The sequence below is a fragment of the Drosophila innubila genome (assembly GCF_004354385.1).
Source record: "Drosophila innubila isolate TH190305 chromosome 3L unlocalized genomic scaffold, UK_Dinn_1.0 0_D_3L, whole genome shotgun sequence".
Lineage (NCBI taxonomy): Eukaryota > Metazoa > Arthropoda > Insecta > Diptera > Drosophilidae > Drosophila > Drosophila innubila.
In genome coordinates this window covers 6766039-6784682 of record NW_022995376.1, presented here as the reverse complement: position 1 = coordinate 6784682, position 18644 = coordinate 6766039, and the positions used below count along the sequence as shown (strand labels likewise).

The window sequence follows — 18644 nt, the reverse complement described above, 5'->3', positions numbered from 1 at the left end:
TCGAGAAAATAATACTGTAAAATTGGAGAACACCTGAAAGTTGTTTTATATTTAAAATAATTTATTTAATACAAATATTGAGGTAGCCTTAGCCACGATATTTAAAGGTTTTGAATAATAAAATTAAATATAATGTTGTCCTTTATTCAATCCCGAAATCTATTTTTAATATTCCTTTTTTATTACAAATTAATATATTTTAACATCTAACATAAAATTTAATGTTTCTGTTCTCAACTATTTAACTCAAAAAAAAAAAAACTAAAGTTTTGAAATTTCACCTGATTATTGGTCATATTATCATGGTTTTTCCAATCCATCAAGATTACTGTCACCAACTGTGTAAAGAAAACGCTTTACCTTCTGGCGAAAGAATATAATGAAATGCCCATTCAACTTTTCTTTTGCTCGCATATTTCATTGCATATTTTTCATATTTCATTTACACCTGTATTCCCTTTGCCATTTCCCGACATGAGTCCTTCTTCTCCACCTCTTTCTTTCTCATTCCGCTTATTCAACTCGTTTCACTCTTACAGCCGCAACGAGACGACATCCTCAAGTGGCTGCGTATTAATCTGGCGGAACGAAATCTGCAGGCCACACCTTGGTATTTGGAGAAAATACTGCAGATATACGAGATGTTGCTGGTGCGGCACGGTCTCATGATTGTGGGCGGTTCAATGGGCGGGAAGACCACAGCCTACCAGGTGAGCGTGGGCAGCCAATTAAATGGCTTGGAATTAATAATTGAACAAAATGGCCGAATCCAATTGCAGATCCTTGCTCAGACGCTGCGGAATGTGGCATTTGATGAGGATGCGACGCTCAAGGAATTTCCGGTGGTCTTTCGCATTATAAATCCAAAGGCCATAACAATGGGACAACTATATGGACGATTTGATCCCATCTCACATGAGTGGTCCGACGGTGTGCTGGCCAAGACATTCCGGGAACAGGTGCAGGGACCTAAAACTGAACGTGCCTGGGTCATGTTCGATGGTCCTGTGGATGCCGTGTGGATCGAGAACTTGAACACGGTGCTCGATGACAACAAAAAGCTGTGCCTGATGTCCGGCGAGATCATGCAGATGACCAAGCTGATGAACATGATGTTTGAGCCCGCCGATCTGGAGCAGGCTTCCCCTGCGACCGTTTCCCGTTGTGGCATGATTTACATGGAGCCCTCGCAGCTGGGTTGGCGCACCTTCCACAAGAGCTTCACCCATGTGCTGATCAACATCATTGGACTCAACGATATCTACATGACGCTCTTTGAGGACATGGTGGACTGGTTAATCCCGGCTGCCTTGGATTTTCTGCCACGTTGCAAGCAAATGCTGGAATTGTCACCACTTTATCAGTACCAGATCTTCTCACGCTTCTTCCTGCACTTCCTCGAGAAGCACAAGGTCTTCAATCAGACGTGGTTCCAGCAAATGTTCCTCTTCTGCTATGCCTGGGCATATTGCTCCGCTCTGACTGGAGCTGGTCAACGCACCTTCGACACGCTGCTCCGCAAGGTCATCTATGGCTCCAATGAGGAGTTTCCTAAGCCCAAATACTTCTCCTTGAATCGCGGACAAATGTTCCCCGAGAAACAGGTCTTTCTCGACTATCGCTTCGATGAAGCTGAAAACTGGTGGACGTGGCAAAAGTCCTCAGATGATCCCTCGTCTGGCAGTGCCAATTTCCCGGAGCATGCTCAGATCAGTGAGCTGATTGTGCCGACCAAGGAAACGGGTTACATATCCTATTGGCAGGACTTCTGCACTGCCAAATCCTACGGCATGCTGGTCGTCGGTCCGACGGGAACGGGCAAAAGCGCCATTATCACCAGCAATCTGCTGAGCATGCCCAAGTTCGCCAATCTGATTAATATCATCAACTTCTCGGCACGCACCTCGGCTCAAATGGTGCAGGACACCATCATGAGTAAGCTGGATCGACGACGCAAGGGCGTCTTTGGGCCAGCACTTGGCAAGAAGGTAGGGAATTTAATCTTACTGAATATATTTAGTATTTAAATTAGAGTCCCTCTTTCCGTCCGCATTGATACCTAGATTTAATGCTTATAAATTTGGTGAACATATTTTTGTATAATATACTTACTTAGTCCTGAACTGTTCTGAACATTTTAGCGATTAGATAATAACACAAAATTTATTCTGGCGGTGCCAAATGAAAAAACTAATAAAAAGACTTGTTTCAAGCAAGGCTGCAAACCTTCAGAATTTTGCTAAAGGTTCGGTTCGTCGGTTCGAACCATAGAGCAAGACATCGGTTCGGTTCGCGAATTGGTTATTAAGCCTGAACCCAAAGTTTGGGTTCGAACCTTGGTTCAATTTCATAAAAAAAATTATTTGTATTATACATTTTTCTCTACATTTTGAACAAATTAAAAAAAAAAAAAAATCAAATTTTGATGATTACTTAAATTTATTTAAACATTTAAATATGACTTACTTTAATCCGAAGTCTCAAATAATTGCGTAATATTAGAAAACCATAAAATTTATGAAATTATTTTTTTTTTCGAACCAAACCTTTTATTTAAAAAAGCTGTTTGGTTAAGGTTCGGGTTCGCGAAGTAAATAATTTCAAGGGTTCGGTTCATGATCCGGTTCAGGTTCAGCTGCTAAAAAACCCGAACCGAACCGGTTCTACAAGGTTCGGTTCAGAATCGGCTTGCAGCCGATTCAGGTGTATTTTTCAAATACACCTGAACCCAAAGTTTTGACTCGTAACTTGGCTTTAATTGTTACAATAATAATATTATATTTTCTTCTTCTTATTTTTTATTATAATTTTTTCTTTTGGCTTAAGTTACTAGTTTTTTTTAATGATTTTTAATTTTTACAATAATAAAAGTAAAAAAAGAAGTAAAAAAGGCTTAAGTAACTAGTTATTTTATGATTTTTAATTTTTACAATAGTAAAATATTATTTTCTTCTACTTACTTGTTTTAAAACTTTCATTAAAAAAGGGTTAAGTGACTAGATATTTTATGATATTTAGTGAAACTCTAAAACTGATATAATTTTTCTTTATCTGCATCGAATTTTTTTGTAACAAGTCAATAATTTATTGAGTCATATATAGTGAAGAAGTGAGTTTGAGTGCATAAAAGATATGTGTGAGTTTATATACTTTCACTGTAGTGTTAATATATTTTCCCAATTTCCGGCAGTGCATAGTCTTCTGTGATGATGTTGCCATGCCCGCCAAGGATACTTATGGCTCACAGCCGCCGCTGGAGCTGCTGCGAACGTGGCTGGATCATGGCTACTGGTCGGATCTGATAGACACGACCAAAATAGAGCTGGTTGACATGGTGGGTGTGATAAATGAATGTTGTTTTTCTTGATAAACTGACAGTTACTCTGGTTTATCTTGCCTTATAGACTCTGGTCTGTGCCATGGGCCAATTGGGCGGCAGTAACTTTATCTTTCCGCGTCTCTATCGCCACATGTTCGTTGTGGCCGTTGACTCCTTTGAGGATGCCACCATCATTCGAATATTCACGACAATTGGTGATTGGCACTTTGCCAAGGGTTATCCCGAGAAGGTGGCGCTGCTATCGCGTGTATGTTGTTCAGCAACTCAACCCACAATCCTCAGTTCAGAGTCCACAACAACAAGAACAACTCATCCAATCCAACACACACACTCATGCACACTCAGGGGAATTGTCTCCCAGCGTTTTTTTTTTGGCTCAGTTCCAGGCAATGTCGCATAATAAAATTAAAATGGCGTATTTTATAACTTCATTTTGCAAAAGTTCGACTGTCCATGTTCTGCCAGCTGAGTGTGTGTGTGTGTGCGTTTGTCGAGTTGTTGTTGTTGCTGTTGTTGTTTTTACAGGTAAGTTGATGTGTGTATGTTTGTTTCTGTGACCTTTTGCAGGGCTTAGCGGAGGCAATGGTCAGCGTCTATCGCGAGGCAATGCGCATCTTCTTACCAACTCCGGCCAAGTCGCATTACACCTTCTCGCTGCGGGACATAACGCGCGTCTTCCAGGGCATTGTGATGGTGCCGCCAAAGCGTATGCCGGATCCGGAAAAGCTTGGTCGTTTGTGGGCGCATGAAACTTATCGTGTGTTTTATGACCGGTACATAACCTTTTTCTTCCTTTCCAAACTTCACTTCATTTATGACCAAGCATTTTTCTACTTTTTTTTTTTTTTGCTTCTTTTTTATTGTCGTCTGGCTGTCGCCATACACACACACACACACACACACACAGCCTGATTGACCAACTGGATCGTGACCGTCTCCTGACCATGGCTGTTGATGCCTGCAAGAATTGTATGCGTTTCTCCCTTGAAGCTGCATTCGCTGAACGCATTGAACCGGGCGAAAAACTCAGCGATAATGATCTGAGAAATCTCTTCTATGGCAACTATATGGAGCCAGATGCCGAGCCCAAGTTCTACGATGAATGCGAAAGCTACGAGAAGCTGGAGAAGCTCATGAAGTATTATTTAAGGGAATACAATTCGTTTTCCAGCACTCCAATGGATTTGGTCATGTTCAGATTTGCCATTGAGCACGTTAGCAGGTAGAGTTTAAATAAAGAAGGGAACATATATTGATAAAAAAATATAACTTAAAAGAATCAATAATCACAAATATTAATTCTAACACTTTATTGTTAAGATAAGAAACAAAAATAATTGGTCCTAGAAATTATATATTCCTATATTTTTAATTTTACGATTTCTTTTCTCATGAATTAAAATATTTATCTTATATCTAAAAGTCCCAGAATTAATATTTTTCTATATTTTTATTATAACGATTTCTTTTCTCATAAATTAAAATATTTAGCAGGTAGAGTTTATATAAAGAAGGGAACATATATTGATAAAAAAAATATAACTTAAAAGAATCGAAAATCACAAATATTAAGTCTAATACTTAATTGTTAAGATAAGAAACAAAAATAATTGGTCCTTGAAATTAAATATTCTTATACTTTTATTTTAACGACTTATTTTCTAATGAATTAAAATATTTTTCTTAAATCTAAAAGTCCCAGAATTAATATATTCCCATATTTTTATTATAACTATTTCTATTCTCATAAATTGAAATATTTAACAGGTAGAGTTTAAATAAAGAAGGGAACATATATTGATAAAATTATATTACTTTAAAGAATCGAAAATCACAAATTTTAATTTTAACACTTAATTGTTAAGATAAAAAGAAATAATTGGTCCTAGAATTTATATATTTTTATACTTTTATTTTAACGACTTCTATTCTCATGAATTAAAATATTTATCTTAAACCTAAAATTCCCAGAATTAATATATTTACCTTTAAAAAATATATTGAAGAGCAACAATTTTTCTACCACTAATTCTATTGAAATTCTCCCAATTTTCCAGGGTTTCTCGTGTGCTGCAAATGCCAAGGGGCAACATTCTCATGGTGGGCATGGGAGGATCTGGAAGACGAAGTTCTTGTCGACTCGCAGCACACATAGCCGACTGTCGTCTGATGACCGTCCAGGTGTCCAAGTCGTATACGATTTCCGATTGGCGCGATGATTTAAAGAAGATACTAATGGCATCAAGTTTCAACTTGAATCACACTGTATTTCTATTCTCCGATGCCCAGGTGAGTGGGTCTTTAGTTTGAGCTCGTTATATTAATCCATCAGCATAAAACATGAGACAACAACCAGTTATGGTCAATGAAATAGACATTTACTAATGCTGAATGTTGTAAATCTCAGTCCCAAATCAATGCCAACACTCTGGAGTCCAACAAACCCATAAAGAGCTCAGTTTAACAATTGAGGGGAAATTAATCTAAATTCATTTAAATATTCTAGACATGGTTGGTTGTCAGGCGCGTGGACAGATGTGTCCAAACGTGACACATGTGTGTGTACACTGTGCAACACAAAAATGAATATTAAAATTGACTTATTTAAACTGTGTGTGCAAACCGAATCAAGTCAAGCCACATTCATTGTCTTCCCAAAATTTACATTTATAATTAGGTTAATTGTTGCAACTCTGTAACTTAATTATTGCTAAATAATTTGCATACACAGCAGAAATGACAACAACAATAGCAGCAACAACAGCTATCAATTATGGCCAAATCAAGAACCATCTAAGACTTGAACTCAATAAATTAGCATGTCCAAAAATCAATCGATATGATAAACAATGTCTCTGAAAATATTCCCAAGTTTGTTTATGGCTAATTATGAATTGTCAGGCATAATTTGCATTATGTGTGATTATGTCTATAAGAAAACTGAGTCAAAACAGCAGAAGAAAACCTCAAAAAGCGCTTAACGAACTATTAAGACTCTTTCAAGGTATTTCCCTATTCGAAACAAAGTGCATGCTTGTTTTTTTAAATTTTATGATACGAGTATTTAGTTAGTTAGATTTAAATGGTAAAAAAAATCAATTTAAATAATATTGGTCGGTGAATAAATGAGTAAATATTTACGGGTGCTGTGAGTAAGTCAGAATTAATTTATTGTTGTCTGCAATTTCAGCTGTGTTATTACACATTTAATGAAAACAAATCTAAATCAATATTCTCAGCTTTGTTTCTAAGAAAATATTTATTTAATTTCAGTTCAAGTTCAGTCTTAATTTCAACTCAAAATATAGATAAACGAAATAGAAATACGCATGCAGATAGATATTCATTTAAAAGACAATAAAGTCTTAATAATATTTATCTTTAATTCAAACAAACATTAATACTCTTGTTCCAAGTAATAAGTATTGGTATTTCATTACAATGTTTTGTATGCATTCCTATAGAAAATTTCTGAGCACTGATTTGACATTTGCATATGGAGACATATTACTGTTTAAAGCAATCCCTTAACAGTCTTAACTCATTCATTAACCATTTTAAATCCCTCATATAGAGTAATAACTATGCAGTCACAGTCTCTGTCAACAGTATTCAGCTATGTTAGGCTGTGCTCTGCAAATTGATGGTAAAATGATTATATACCTGATATAGACTAGGCATAGCTTTTAGGTTTGGCTGCAATGCAACCTGTGCAAATTAGAAAGATGATGAGCAAATTCAACTCAAACTCACAACTGGCCAATCAATCAATGCTGTATTTTGGTTTCTTGTCCGTTGCATCTACACTCCTGCTGTGCACACACACAGACAGAGAGAGAGAGGGAGAAAGAGAGGGAGAGAGTGAGAGAATTATCCATGCACACATTAATTAACAATTACACTAAAATGCTTCAAGGAGCCTACAACTCCAGCTCCAATGGCATTTTCCATTCCAAAATCCAACTCCAATCGAAGGCAGGCAGCTGTAAAATTTCTGTGTGCTGGAAATCCTGTGGCACTTAGGACGAATGCAAAATGCATGTTGCAAGCTGGAGAGTTGCAACTTTGGTTTGGCCAAATACATAAAAATGCAGTCGCCAACAACAACAATAACAGCAACAACAACAACATTGAAATGTTGAAACAAAGCTTGTGGATTTGCTCTCGATATATTCTTCATTCTTTGTATATTCACAGGCAACGGATGAGGGCTATGTGGAGGATATCAATGGCGTACTTAATACCGGTGATTTGCCAAATCTCTATCAACTGGAGGACAAGGCGTCCATTATGGAGAATATGGCAAATGTGGCCAAGCAAGTGGTGAGTAGAGGGAAAGAATCGCATACAAATGAATTTGAAACCAACTGTAGACGGTGGTCGAATCCCTCAAAGGATTTGCCGCCTGTCGGCAACAAATTCGCCTACCTGAAAGAGTCCTGTACAATGTCCAGTGTCCAATGTCCAATGTCCTTGCTTATGTGTCAATCTGTCTGCAGGGTAAAGTACTCGACTCGCTGCCAAGTGAGGTGTATGCCTATTATATTGAAAGGATTAGGGAGCAACTGCACATTGCATTGGCCTTCTCGCCCATTGGGGAATCCTTCAAGGAGCGCATACGTGTGTATCCCTCGTTGATCAATTGTTGCACCATCGACTGGTACATGCCCTGGCCAGAGGAGGCACTGTCTCGTGTGGGCATCTACTTCGTCACCTCCATGAATCTGAATCGACCGCTCGAGGATGAGAAGGAGGAGGTTGCCATATCGGCAACGCCATCGGCCCGTCCCTCTGAGGAGGTTCCCGAGGGCGGCAAGCGGGAGACCATGGGCGAGGTGGAGCGGGAACTCAGCCAACTGGAGGAGGATCTCGTCTACTGTGTCATGTACTTCCATCAATCCGTCGTGGATGCCAGTGAAAAGTGTTATCTGGAGCTGAGTCGTCGTAACTATGTTACTCCCTCCGCTTATCTGGAACTGCTCAAGGCCTTTCGCACTTTCTATGCCCGCAAGCTGGACGAGATTACCAGACTGCGCGACAGATACACCACGGGTCTGGAGAAACTAGACTTTGCCGCCAGTCAGGTGGGAGAGATGCAGGCGAATCTCTACGACTTGCAGCCCAAGTTGAAAGTTCTCTCCGAGGAAACGGATCGCATTATGGTAAACATTGAGCGTGAGACGGCGGAGGCTGAGAAGAAGAAGGAAGTCGTGGGTGCCGATGAAGCGGCGGCCAATGAAGCAGCTGCTGCTGCCCAGGCCATCAAAGATGATTGCGAAACGGATCTGGCTGAAGCTATACCCGCCATGGAGGCGGCTTTGGAGGCGCTTAACACCTTAAAGCCCGCTGACATTGGTGTGGTCAAGTCCATGAAGAATCCACCCTATGGTGTCAAGCTAACCCTGGAAGCGGTGTGTGTTCTGAAAGGCATTAAACCGGATCGCAAACCCGATCCTAGTGGACACATGGTGGAGGATTATTGGGGTCCCTCCATGCGCATGCTCAGCGACATGAAGTTCTTGGAATCCCTAAAGACTTTTGATAAGGATAACATTCCTCCAGCTATCATTAAGAAAATTCGCGATAAGTATGTTTCTGCCAATTCTTAAATATTCAAGTATAGGTTATAGTAATCTTTCTTCTCTCTTTTTTTATGTTTATCTCTGTCTTTCTTTCTCTCTTGCACATTCTGACTTATAATTTTACTATTTAACATTTGACATTTTTTTTCTGATTTTCGGCTTCCCTTCTCTTCCTATTTTTTAATTTTTTCTGTAATTCTCTCACATATTCTCTCTTCTTTTTGATCTATTCCCTTTCTTTCTCTCGGAATGTCTTTTATTTTTTCTCTCTCTACTCTTCTCTTTCTCTCCCCTTTATCAGATATATAGCCGATCGCGACTTTGTGCCTGAGAAGATCAAGGCTGCCTCCATGGCCTGCGAGGGTATCTGTCGTTGGGTTCGTGCCATGGATGTCTATGACAAAGTTGCACGCATCGTCATGCCCAAGAAGGCGGCCTTGGCCGAGGCCGAAGGGGATTTGTCCCAGCAAATGGAGAAGCTCAATGCGAAGCGAGCCGAGCTGCAAGTCATCTTGGACAAGCTACAGAAGCTCAACGATTTCTTTGCGGAGAAATCGCGTGAGAAGAAGAGACTGGAGGACGACATTGAGAACTGCGAGAAGAAGCTCAACAGGTGAGAAAGTACCACATATAATAGTATATTCTTCACCACTAAATTTCCATTCTCTCGCAGAGCTGAAAAACTTTTAGGCGGCTTGGGAGGCGAGAAGACACGTTGGTCGGAGGCAGCCAAGCATCTGCATGAATCTATTAGCAATATTGTGGGTGATGTGCTGCTCGCTGGTGGCTGTACCGCTTACCTGGGCTTCTTTACCACCGAGGTGAGTTCGCGTCGCGAAATTTAAGTGCAAGTGCGCCACTTTTCCCCATTACCAGAGCTCCGATTTCAGGATTCTGCAACAGGAGCCGGAGCTAATGGCCGTGCGAGTTTTCCATAAAGGATTTTAATATGCATGAGCACGTTGCATTGATTTTCTCTCCAGTAATTTTTTTTTTTTTTTCTTCTACATATATCTCATTCTCTCAACAGGGTGTTGTGCAGTCTGTCCACGTCTGATGAGCATGTCAGACGCTGTCAATGCGGACAATGTTTTGCTAACATCTAACATTGACACATTGCTCTATAAATAGAGCTCCATTCTGCATATGAAAAATAAAAATGATAATATATAGTTAGTCAAAGCAATCAGCTAGCTATTCTGATACCCTGTAAGCAGCTAAAAAGCGACAGCAGAAAACAGAGTACATTTCTTTCATCTCTTTACTTCTTTATATGATTTAAAAATCATCTAATTTACATTACTCTTTAATAAAGGGTACATTTTAGTCTAAACACTTATTTAGCTTCCAATTTAAATTGCTTCCATGTTCTTTTTGTTACTTTTCGCGTAGCCTTTTCAATTTTCCCAGCGCTTAGTTTTACGGCTGACGTGACATTTTTATACATAGTTGTTCATATCTGTGTATGTTCAAATGTATGTTTGCACACATACAGGGTATATTTTGTGTGTGGAGCGTGCATAAAGTGCACAAATGCTGACATGTTAATATTCAAACAAAAGTGGCGTTCCAGCTTAACACCTTATTCTATGTTTTTTTTTTTTTTTTTTTAAATTGTTTATAATCCTAATTTCTGTTGTAGTACCGAGCCAACATTTTGGAAGACTGGAATGCTGTGTGCCTGCGACGACATATACCCAGCAGTGAGACCTTCTCATTGGCCACCACATTGGGTCATCCGATGACCATACGTGCCTGGTCATTGGCCGGATTGCCGGCGGACAATTTCTCCGTGGAGAATGGCATCATTGTGACAAATTCAAGTCGTTACTCGCTGCTCATCGATCCACAGGGTGAGTACACTGTTGAGTAGTAATATTAAAAACACAAAAAAAAACCTCTACACGAGGTAAAAGTCTAGTGACGAAAGCAATTTCTAGCCCCAAAATTTCTGATATCCAATTTTGTGACGAACGAACAAAATTCAGTTTAATTATAAAATTTTAAATAAAAATATAAATTAATAAAAAAAAAAAGAGAAAATTGGCATTCGGCACTGCGCAAAAAGTAAATTTTATGTACAAAGAAGCTCACCCTTTTTGCTCACAGTGCACAATGCCAATTTTCGCTTTTTTTTTATTAATTTATATTTTTATTTAAAATTTTATAATTAAACTGAATTTTGTTCGATCGTCACAAAATTGGATATCAGAAATTTTGGGGCTAGAAATTGCTTTCGTCACTAGACTTTTAACTCGTGTAGAGGTTTTTTTTGTGGGATAATTATTACACTACAATTCTAAAAATAATATTATAAAATCTCTTACAGTGCAAGCCAATAAATGGATTAAGAATATGGAAAAGAACAATAATCTTAAGGTGGTCAAGCAAACCGATTCCAACTATATGCAGGTCTTGGAATTGGCCTTAACATATGGCCAACCTGTGCTCATCGAGAATGTGGGTGAGTTTGAAAAAGATTGGACTAGATTGTCTTAATTGGATATTAATTTCATAAAAAAACTTATTCAAGGTGAAAAACTGGACTCGAATCTGACGCCCATATTGGAAAAGAATATTATTAAGCACAAGGGCGGTCTGTTTATAAGAAGTGGCGATACAATGATTGAATACAATCCCGACTTTCGTCTTTACATAACGACATGTCTGCGCAATCCGCATTATCCGCCGGAAGTGATGGTTATGGTAAGTTTGACATATGCAGCAAGTCTACAATTGCCGCTTCCGTACTCTCTTTTATGCCACCTCCTGCTCCTTCAATTGCTGGAGAGTCTGTGGCAAGCCAATGCCAATGATGACGTTAGTTGTTGTGTAATAAAAACGAGGAACTTAAATTGATATTTTTGGGAAGGAAAGAGAAACGGCGGCAATATGCAAATTTTCGTTGGCATTGACGAGAACATCGAGAATGTCGAGAACGACATCCATTCCATTGATGTACGTGGCTGCCGTCTGTTTGCTGCTGCATAACTAGCGACCTACCTCCTCCTCTTCAGTCCTCTTTTCATTCCTATCCTGAACCCAATCCCTAGTCCTAGTCCCTGCTCTATGCTATGTCGTGTTTATAAAATTTTCCAGCATTTCGCTTCTGTTGGCGTTTCCATTGCTTTTTATGCTGCAACTGTTGTCAGCAGTTTTCGTGTCTTTATTCTATGTATATTCATTTTTTTTTTTTTAGTCCCTCTCACATTGTGTGTTTATTTTGAGTTTCATTTTTTCCCCATTTTACGTGCTCACTCTTCCCATTTCACTCCATCTCTGTCTCCATCTCTGTCTCTCTGTCGTGTTTAGGTAACAGTATTAAATTTCATGATAACGGAGCAAGGATTACGCGAACAATTGCTAGCGATTGTGGTGGCACACGAGCGTCCCGATTTGCAAGAGAAGAAGGAACAATTGATTATTGAATCCGCAAGGAATCGTGATGCATTGTACACCATTGAATCCAAGATATTAGAGGTAAGTCTCTTTCTCTCTCTATCTCTCTCTCTCTCTCTCTTTATTTGCTATTGCATATACTGCAGTCGCTGCTTTATAATAAATGTTTTTCCATTGAATGCATTTGGTAGTTTCCTTTTGGTTTGCTCCACCAATTCAATTAGAGCCGGACAAACAATTTATGTTTCTCTGCGTGGCCAATGACAATTCAATTAACTGGAAACAAAACGTTTAAATCTGCAACTTACTTACTTACCCAGGTACTATCCACTTCGGAGGGCAATGTGCTGGAGGATGAGAACGCCATCAACATACTCTCGTCCAGTAAGATTCTATCCGAGGATATTCAGGAGAAGCAGGTTATTGCAGTGGCCACTGAGATTGAAATCGATGCGGCACGCCAACAATATATTCCCGTGTCCAAGCACTCGGCCATTCTATTCTTCTGCATCAGCGAGCTGGCCAATGTGGATCCCATGTATCAGTATTCCTTGGCCTGGTTCCTCAATCTGTTCGTCAACACCATTCTGAAGGCACCCAAGTCCACTGTGCTCGCCGAGCGTTTGAATAATCTCAATGATTACTTCACCAAATCCATCTATACAAATGTCTGTCGCTCACTGTTCGAAAAGGATAAGTTGGTCATCTCGCTGGTCATGTGTCTGGGTATTCTGGTTTCCCAGGGTCGTGTGGAAAAGGATGAGCTCTTGTTCTTCCTAACCGGCGGCATTGGCTTCAAGAGTCTCATACCTAATCCCTATAGCGAATGGTTGCCTGACAAGGCCTGGGCTGGAGTCTTTCGTGCCAGCGATTTGGACGGGTAAGAAAAACGAATAAAAAAATATAGATAAAATATACAAATTAAATCCGGGATTCTATAATAAACTGTATCAAAATTACGATTTTGAGGAATATTCTTTAAGCTGGCACGAAAAAATTGATTGAAGCTCAGTTTTTCATTTTGCTCTTAACAAATATTTTGTTCATCGCAGTTCTTATAAGACCACTCACATTTGCCACATTTGCTCACATTTGAATGTGGCACATTTTTTGCTTTTCACGACCAAATGTAAAACTGTTAAGACATTTGATATTCACCCAAATCAAATCAGCTCTCCGGTTTCTGTGCACAAATTATAAAAAGCTGACAATAACAATCTTTAAATATTTATTTTGATATAATTGGCGCAAATTTAATGCCTACCGTTTTTATTGAAGAAAACAGCTGGTTAAGGTGATAATTGCTTTTTTTTTCACGAGTTTATCGATAAACATTGCGTGTTCGATAAAAAAAAATACTGAAATTCGCTGGGGCGAATGGCAAAAAATCTTCATATTAATTATGAATGAGCCAAAATGATCATTCGGATTTTGTACTGAAATGAAGTCCACATTCGGGCCGAATGATGAAAATGTCGTTGAATGAGCCAAATGTGATGTCGTGGAAACAGGCTATATGACTAATTTTGCTATTCTAATTCCAATTTTTTCATAAATACTTAAATATTTCAGGAATATTTCAACTTTTTAATATTTTTAATTTAATAATTTTTGTAAAATCGCCGTCTCATTTTTATTGACAGCTTGAAGAACTTCCATCTGAAAATAGCGAATAATATTCCGGGCTGGCGTGATTATTACGATGCTGTCAATCCTCAAGATTTGCCACTGCCCTCGCCCTACGATAAAATTAATGATATGCTCCATTTGATCGTGCTGAAGAGTCTGCGGCCAGATAAGTTGGTGCCAGCTGTGAGAGTAAGTTGAGCGAGGAGTACACCCTTAAATAGTAGCTTTATTTATGGTGCTTCATTTGTTGCAAGGCTTTCATCACACGTAACCTGGACAAGTCGTTTGTGGAGCCGCCGCCATTCGATTTGGGCGCCTCGTTTGCGGACAGTTCACCGAAAATTCCGCTGGTGTTTCTGCTATCAGCTGGCTCTGATCCCATGGCCAGCCTCTTTATGTTCGCCAAACAACGCAACATGTACGAGAAGTAAGTTAATTAACGAGAGTGCTTCATATTTCCGTGTCCATGTCGTGTGGTGTCGGTGTCGGTGTCGGGGAGTCGATGGGTGGGTTGAGTCTGGATATGGATATGGGAATGGGGATGGCTTGTTTTCGATTAAGCGCGACATGTGCGCCTTGTAACGATATGTGTCTGTTTGGTCGGATGAGGCGACATAAGAGCTACCACCAGCAAGTGCTGGGAGAATTAAACAAGAATTGGGAAGGGGAAGCGAACTGTTTGCCAAGTGGCTTGTAGTAAATTTAAAGTGTAGTAAATTTGCCAACTTATTTTTCTACTTCTTCTCGCCTAGATTGAAAACCATATCGTTGGGTCAGGGTCAAGGACCGCGTGCGGAAAAGATGATCACGGAGGCAGCGCGACACGGTCAATGGGTCGTATTGCAGAACTGTCACGTCGCCTTCAGCTGGATGGGCGACTTGGAGCGCATATGCAATGATACCACACTAACGGATGGGGCCAACAGTGACTATCGTCTCTGGTGTACATCATATCCGAGCTCTGTGTTCCCCGTCTCTGTGCTCCAGAACTCGGTCAAGATGACTAACGAGCCACCCAAGGGACTTCGGGCCAACATGCATCGTTCGTTCACATCGGATCCCCTGATGCGGGACAAGTTCTTTACGAATGCCTTTCTCTTCTCCGACTCGGCCAACAAGTGTTGGCTACGCGGCGTATTTGCCTTGGTCTTTTTCCATGCTGTTGTCCAGGAACGACGCGAGTTCGGTCCACTTGGCTGGAACATACCCTATGAATTCAATGAATCGGATCTGAAGTTGGTTTTTCTATAGATTTTCATATATTTTTATATATATTTTATACTGTTTCATCTTTTGCAGAATTTCTTTGTTGCAGCTGAAAATGTTTATCACACAGACGCACAGCATACCCTTCCGCGGACATGTCTATCTGACCGGTGAGTGCAATTACGGCGGTCGTGTCACCGATGACAAGGATCGTCGACTGATATTATCCTTGCTGAATATGATTTACAATAACAATACTATTGAACAGGATAAGTAAGTGCAATTATTTATAATATTATCTACAGTTAATAACTTCAAATAATCTGTGTACAGTTATGCCTTGTCTCAGTCGGGCAATTATTGTGTTCCTTTGAGTCCTACGAAACTGAACTCTATTGAGTATATAGGCACTTTTCCTCTGAGTCCACAACCGGAGGTTTATGGTCTACACGAGAATGCCGACATCAATCGCAATGTTAAGGAAACTAATGCGGTAAGAATTTTATATTAAAATACAGTCGAGAGTCTTTCTAATTTCAGCTCTTACAAAATTAAGTTTTGCTACATTTTAATTCTGTTATTTTCTCTTTATTATACTGAGAGTTCTTTTAGGAGTAAAAATGTTTAAAAATCATAAACTGTGCCTATAAATTCTACATCATCATTAGTAATTGCTTATTTTTATTTTCACAGCTCATAAGCGGCGTGCTCTTGACCCAGACCGATCTGATGGCATCGGTTAAGGCCAGCTCGGCAGGCGGTGCTAAAGAGGATCCTGCCATAGCCATCTGCAAGGAGCTCTTGCTGCGTTTGCCCGAGGAATTCGATTTGGAAGAGGTGTCCAAGACGTATCCCGTCATCTATACGAATTCAATGAATACAGTGTTGCGACAGGAGTTAATACGATTCAATCGCCTGTTGTCCTATATACGCAAGAGTCTCGTGAATGTCGGCAAAGCTGTCAAGGGACAGATTGCCATGATACCCGAATTGGAGCGGACTCATGCCTCCATGATTATAGGCAAGTTGCCGGCGGATTGGCTGAAAAAGAGCTATCCCTCGCTGAAGCCATTGGGTAGCTACGTGACCGATTTCCTAGCCCGGTGAGTAGCGTATTTTGTGTGTGTGTGTGTGTGTGTGTGAATGCCAAATTTCTATTTTAAGAGTAAAGCCCTCAATGAATGGTATTGTATTCTGTGAGCTGCTGCGTTCTTTGCTGCAATTGTGCAAATATAATAAATGTGTTTGGGAGTACCACATTCATATGTCGCACTCTCTCATCCTTCATCCTCAATTTGGAGCCCAACTCAATCCTGTTGCTGTTCAATATTGTTGCTGCCATTCATGGCAAAAATCTTATTTGCTATTGACATCAAAGGACGATGCTCTTTGTGTGTATATGTGTGTGTGTGTGTGTGTGTGTGTGTGTGCTTTTGCTCCTGCCAATGCTTTGTGCACTCGCAGCCTTTTGTTGTCAAATATTTAATATTTATTAACAAATTGAAAAATAAGATAACTCATCTGTCTGACGCTTTCCCTACTCAGATTGGCTTTTTTCCAGTCGTGGATCGACAACGGCGAACCAAATGTATACTGGATATCTGGTTTTTATTTCACCCAGTCCTTCATAACGGGTGTGCTTCAGAACTATTCGCGTAAGAATCGCTTCCAAATCGATATGATCAACATTGAGTTTGCTGTTACCAAATTCGAGACTCAAACCTCGCAGGTAGCTGACATAGGCGCCTATATTAGGGTAAGTTACAAGGGTTCCTGAATTTACAATAACATAATAAATTACATAATATACTTTATCAACTGTTTGTTTGGCCAACTCTTTAGGAACAAAAAGAGATAAATGATGAGACTAAGTTTATTCAAGTAAGAAAGAGGCAAAGAATTTTCAATTTTAAGAGTTTAGTTTCAAATAAATCTGTTTTTCACTTGTGTTTTTATTGTAGAATAGTTCCACAATTTTAAAAAACTTTTATTAATAACACGCCCGATTTTATTTCTATTAATTTTTTGAGTTACAAATAAATAAGTTTATTTTTTTATTTTGATATATTTTTTTAGAATAGATGCACAATTTTAAAGAACTTTCATTTAGATCACACCGAAAACCGTTTTTCTTTTCACACATTTAATAATTTCTTAATTTTACAATTATTCCAGGGTATTTTTATAGAAGGCGCTCGCTGGAATCGCAAGACTAGAGAAGTTGATGAATCTTTCTCCAAGATTTTGTTCGATACTCTGCCCGTAATCTATCTGCGTCCGGTGCTAAGATTGCCGGATGAGATACCGCGTGGCAGTGGTGGTGAGGAGGAGCCACGTGGTAGCGGTGGGGCGGAAACAGGTGCAATATACGACTGTCCCGTCTACAAAACCAGCGAACGTCGCGGTGTTCTCTCCACCACCGGCCATTCTACAAATTTTGTGATGTACCTGCAGTTGAGATGCTCCCAGACTCCGATGCATTGGATTAATCGGGGCACGGCATGCCTCTGCCAGTTGGATGACTAAAAGTTGACCTACGGGCATCCTGGACTCTCGAAACCGGGGACGGATGTGCCATACCAAGCGACGATTTATATACGATTTACATTTGCCACGGGGAACTGAAACTGGAGCCGAGACTGGAACATGGACTGAGGCGACTGCCTATATTTTTATGGATATACATATAGTATTAAACTGGCATCAAGAGAAGCGTCTGACCCGTTTGGAAACCTACATATGTGGATATATACACAGTTATATATATATATATATATATATATATATACTTTGATTCTTGCGTTATTTTTGTTGTGCCAGGAAGCGCAGAAAGCGAATTCTCTCCCCGATTCTATTTGTTTTTGTCCGTTTTTCCGCATGGGTATTGGGCAATGCGCAGTGGCATTTTGATGATGATGTTGATTGCCAGATATAAATTAAATATGCAGAATACTGTAGAGCAATGGTTGAATATATATTTTTTATGTGCGCCATTTACAAAATGAATAAATGACAAAATAAACCAGGAGCATGTGTATTTTTATTTCCACCTGCTGTGCCACGATATATGATATTTTTTAAAACTGGTTGTAAAAGCTAAAAGCATATCTTAAATTTAGTTAAGAAGCATTAGTGGCATAGTGTATTGTGGATTGAATATAAAAATAGACTATCCAAGGTCTTCGATCCCGTCATATCCTCTTCTTAAACGAGATCTCCAACGAACGACATTCTCGATTGTCTAAGCTAATAGAACTCACAATAAAAGAGAAACAGAAACAGAATAGAAGACAATAACTGATGCTAACATTCTAAGACGCCCACATGAGAGGGGATGATGGAGATGATGATAATCGGTTTTTAGCATTTTGATGAGATTTATTGCGTGTTTCGTGTACAATTGGAGCAGCAGAAAATACAAATTTATATTTAAATTAAGCACTCTGCCACGAGCACAAATTGAAGAGGCATATTTCAAAAAAAATTTC

The 18644-nt window shown here is 39.5% G+C and overlaps 1 protein-coding gene across 1 annotated transcript in view; it reads left to right on the top strand.

Annotated features, from left to right (window-relative positions):
* The window catches only part of LOC117788382 (dynein heavy chain 3, axonemal), a 41416-nt gene extending 23231 nt beyond the window's left edge, over positions 1-18185 (top strand). Inside the window, 24 exon segments of the mRNA XM_034627145.1 lie at positions 540-710; positions 780-1988; positions 3191-3334; positions 3405-3587; positions 3908-4113; positions 4248-4562; positions 5398-5629; positions 7538-7663; positions 7840-8927; positions 9224-9535; positions 9596-9743; positions 10565-10775; positions 11252-11386; positions 11456-11628; positions 12235-12402; positions 12642-13201; positions 13965-14139; positions 14205-14377; positions 14703-15185; positions 15250-15429; positions 15490-15649; positions 15850-16259; positions 16702-16912; positions 17332-18185. Of these exon segments, the coding sequence (XP_034483036.1) occupies positions 540-710; positions 780-1988; positions 3191-3334; positions 3405-3587; positions 3908-4113; positions 4248-4562; positions 5398-5629; positions 7538-7663; positions 7840-8927; positions 9224-9535; positions 9596-9743; positions 10565-10775; positions 11252-11386; positions 11456-11628; positions 12235-12402; positions 12642-13201; positions 13965-14139; positions 14205-14377; positions 14703-15185; positions 15250-15429; positions 15490-15649; positions 15850-16259; positions 16702-16912; positions 17332-17682 (7524 nt within the window). The 3' untranslated portion in view covers positions 17683-18185.
* The last annotated feature ends 459 nt before the right edge of the window (positions 18186-18644 follow it).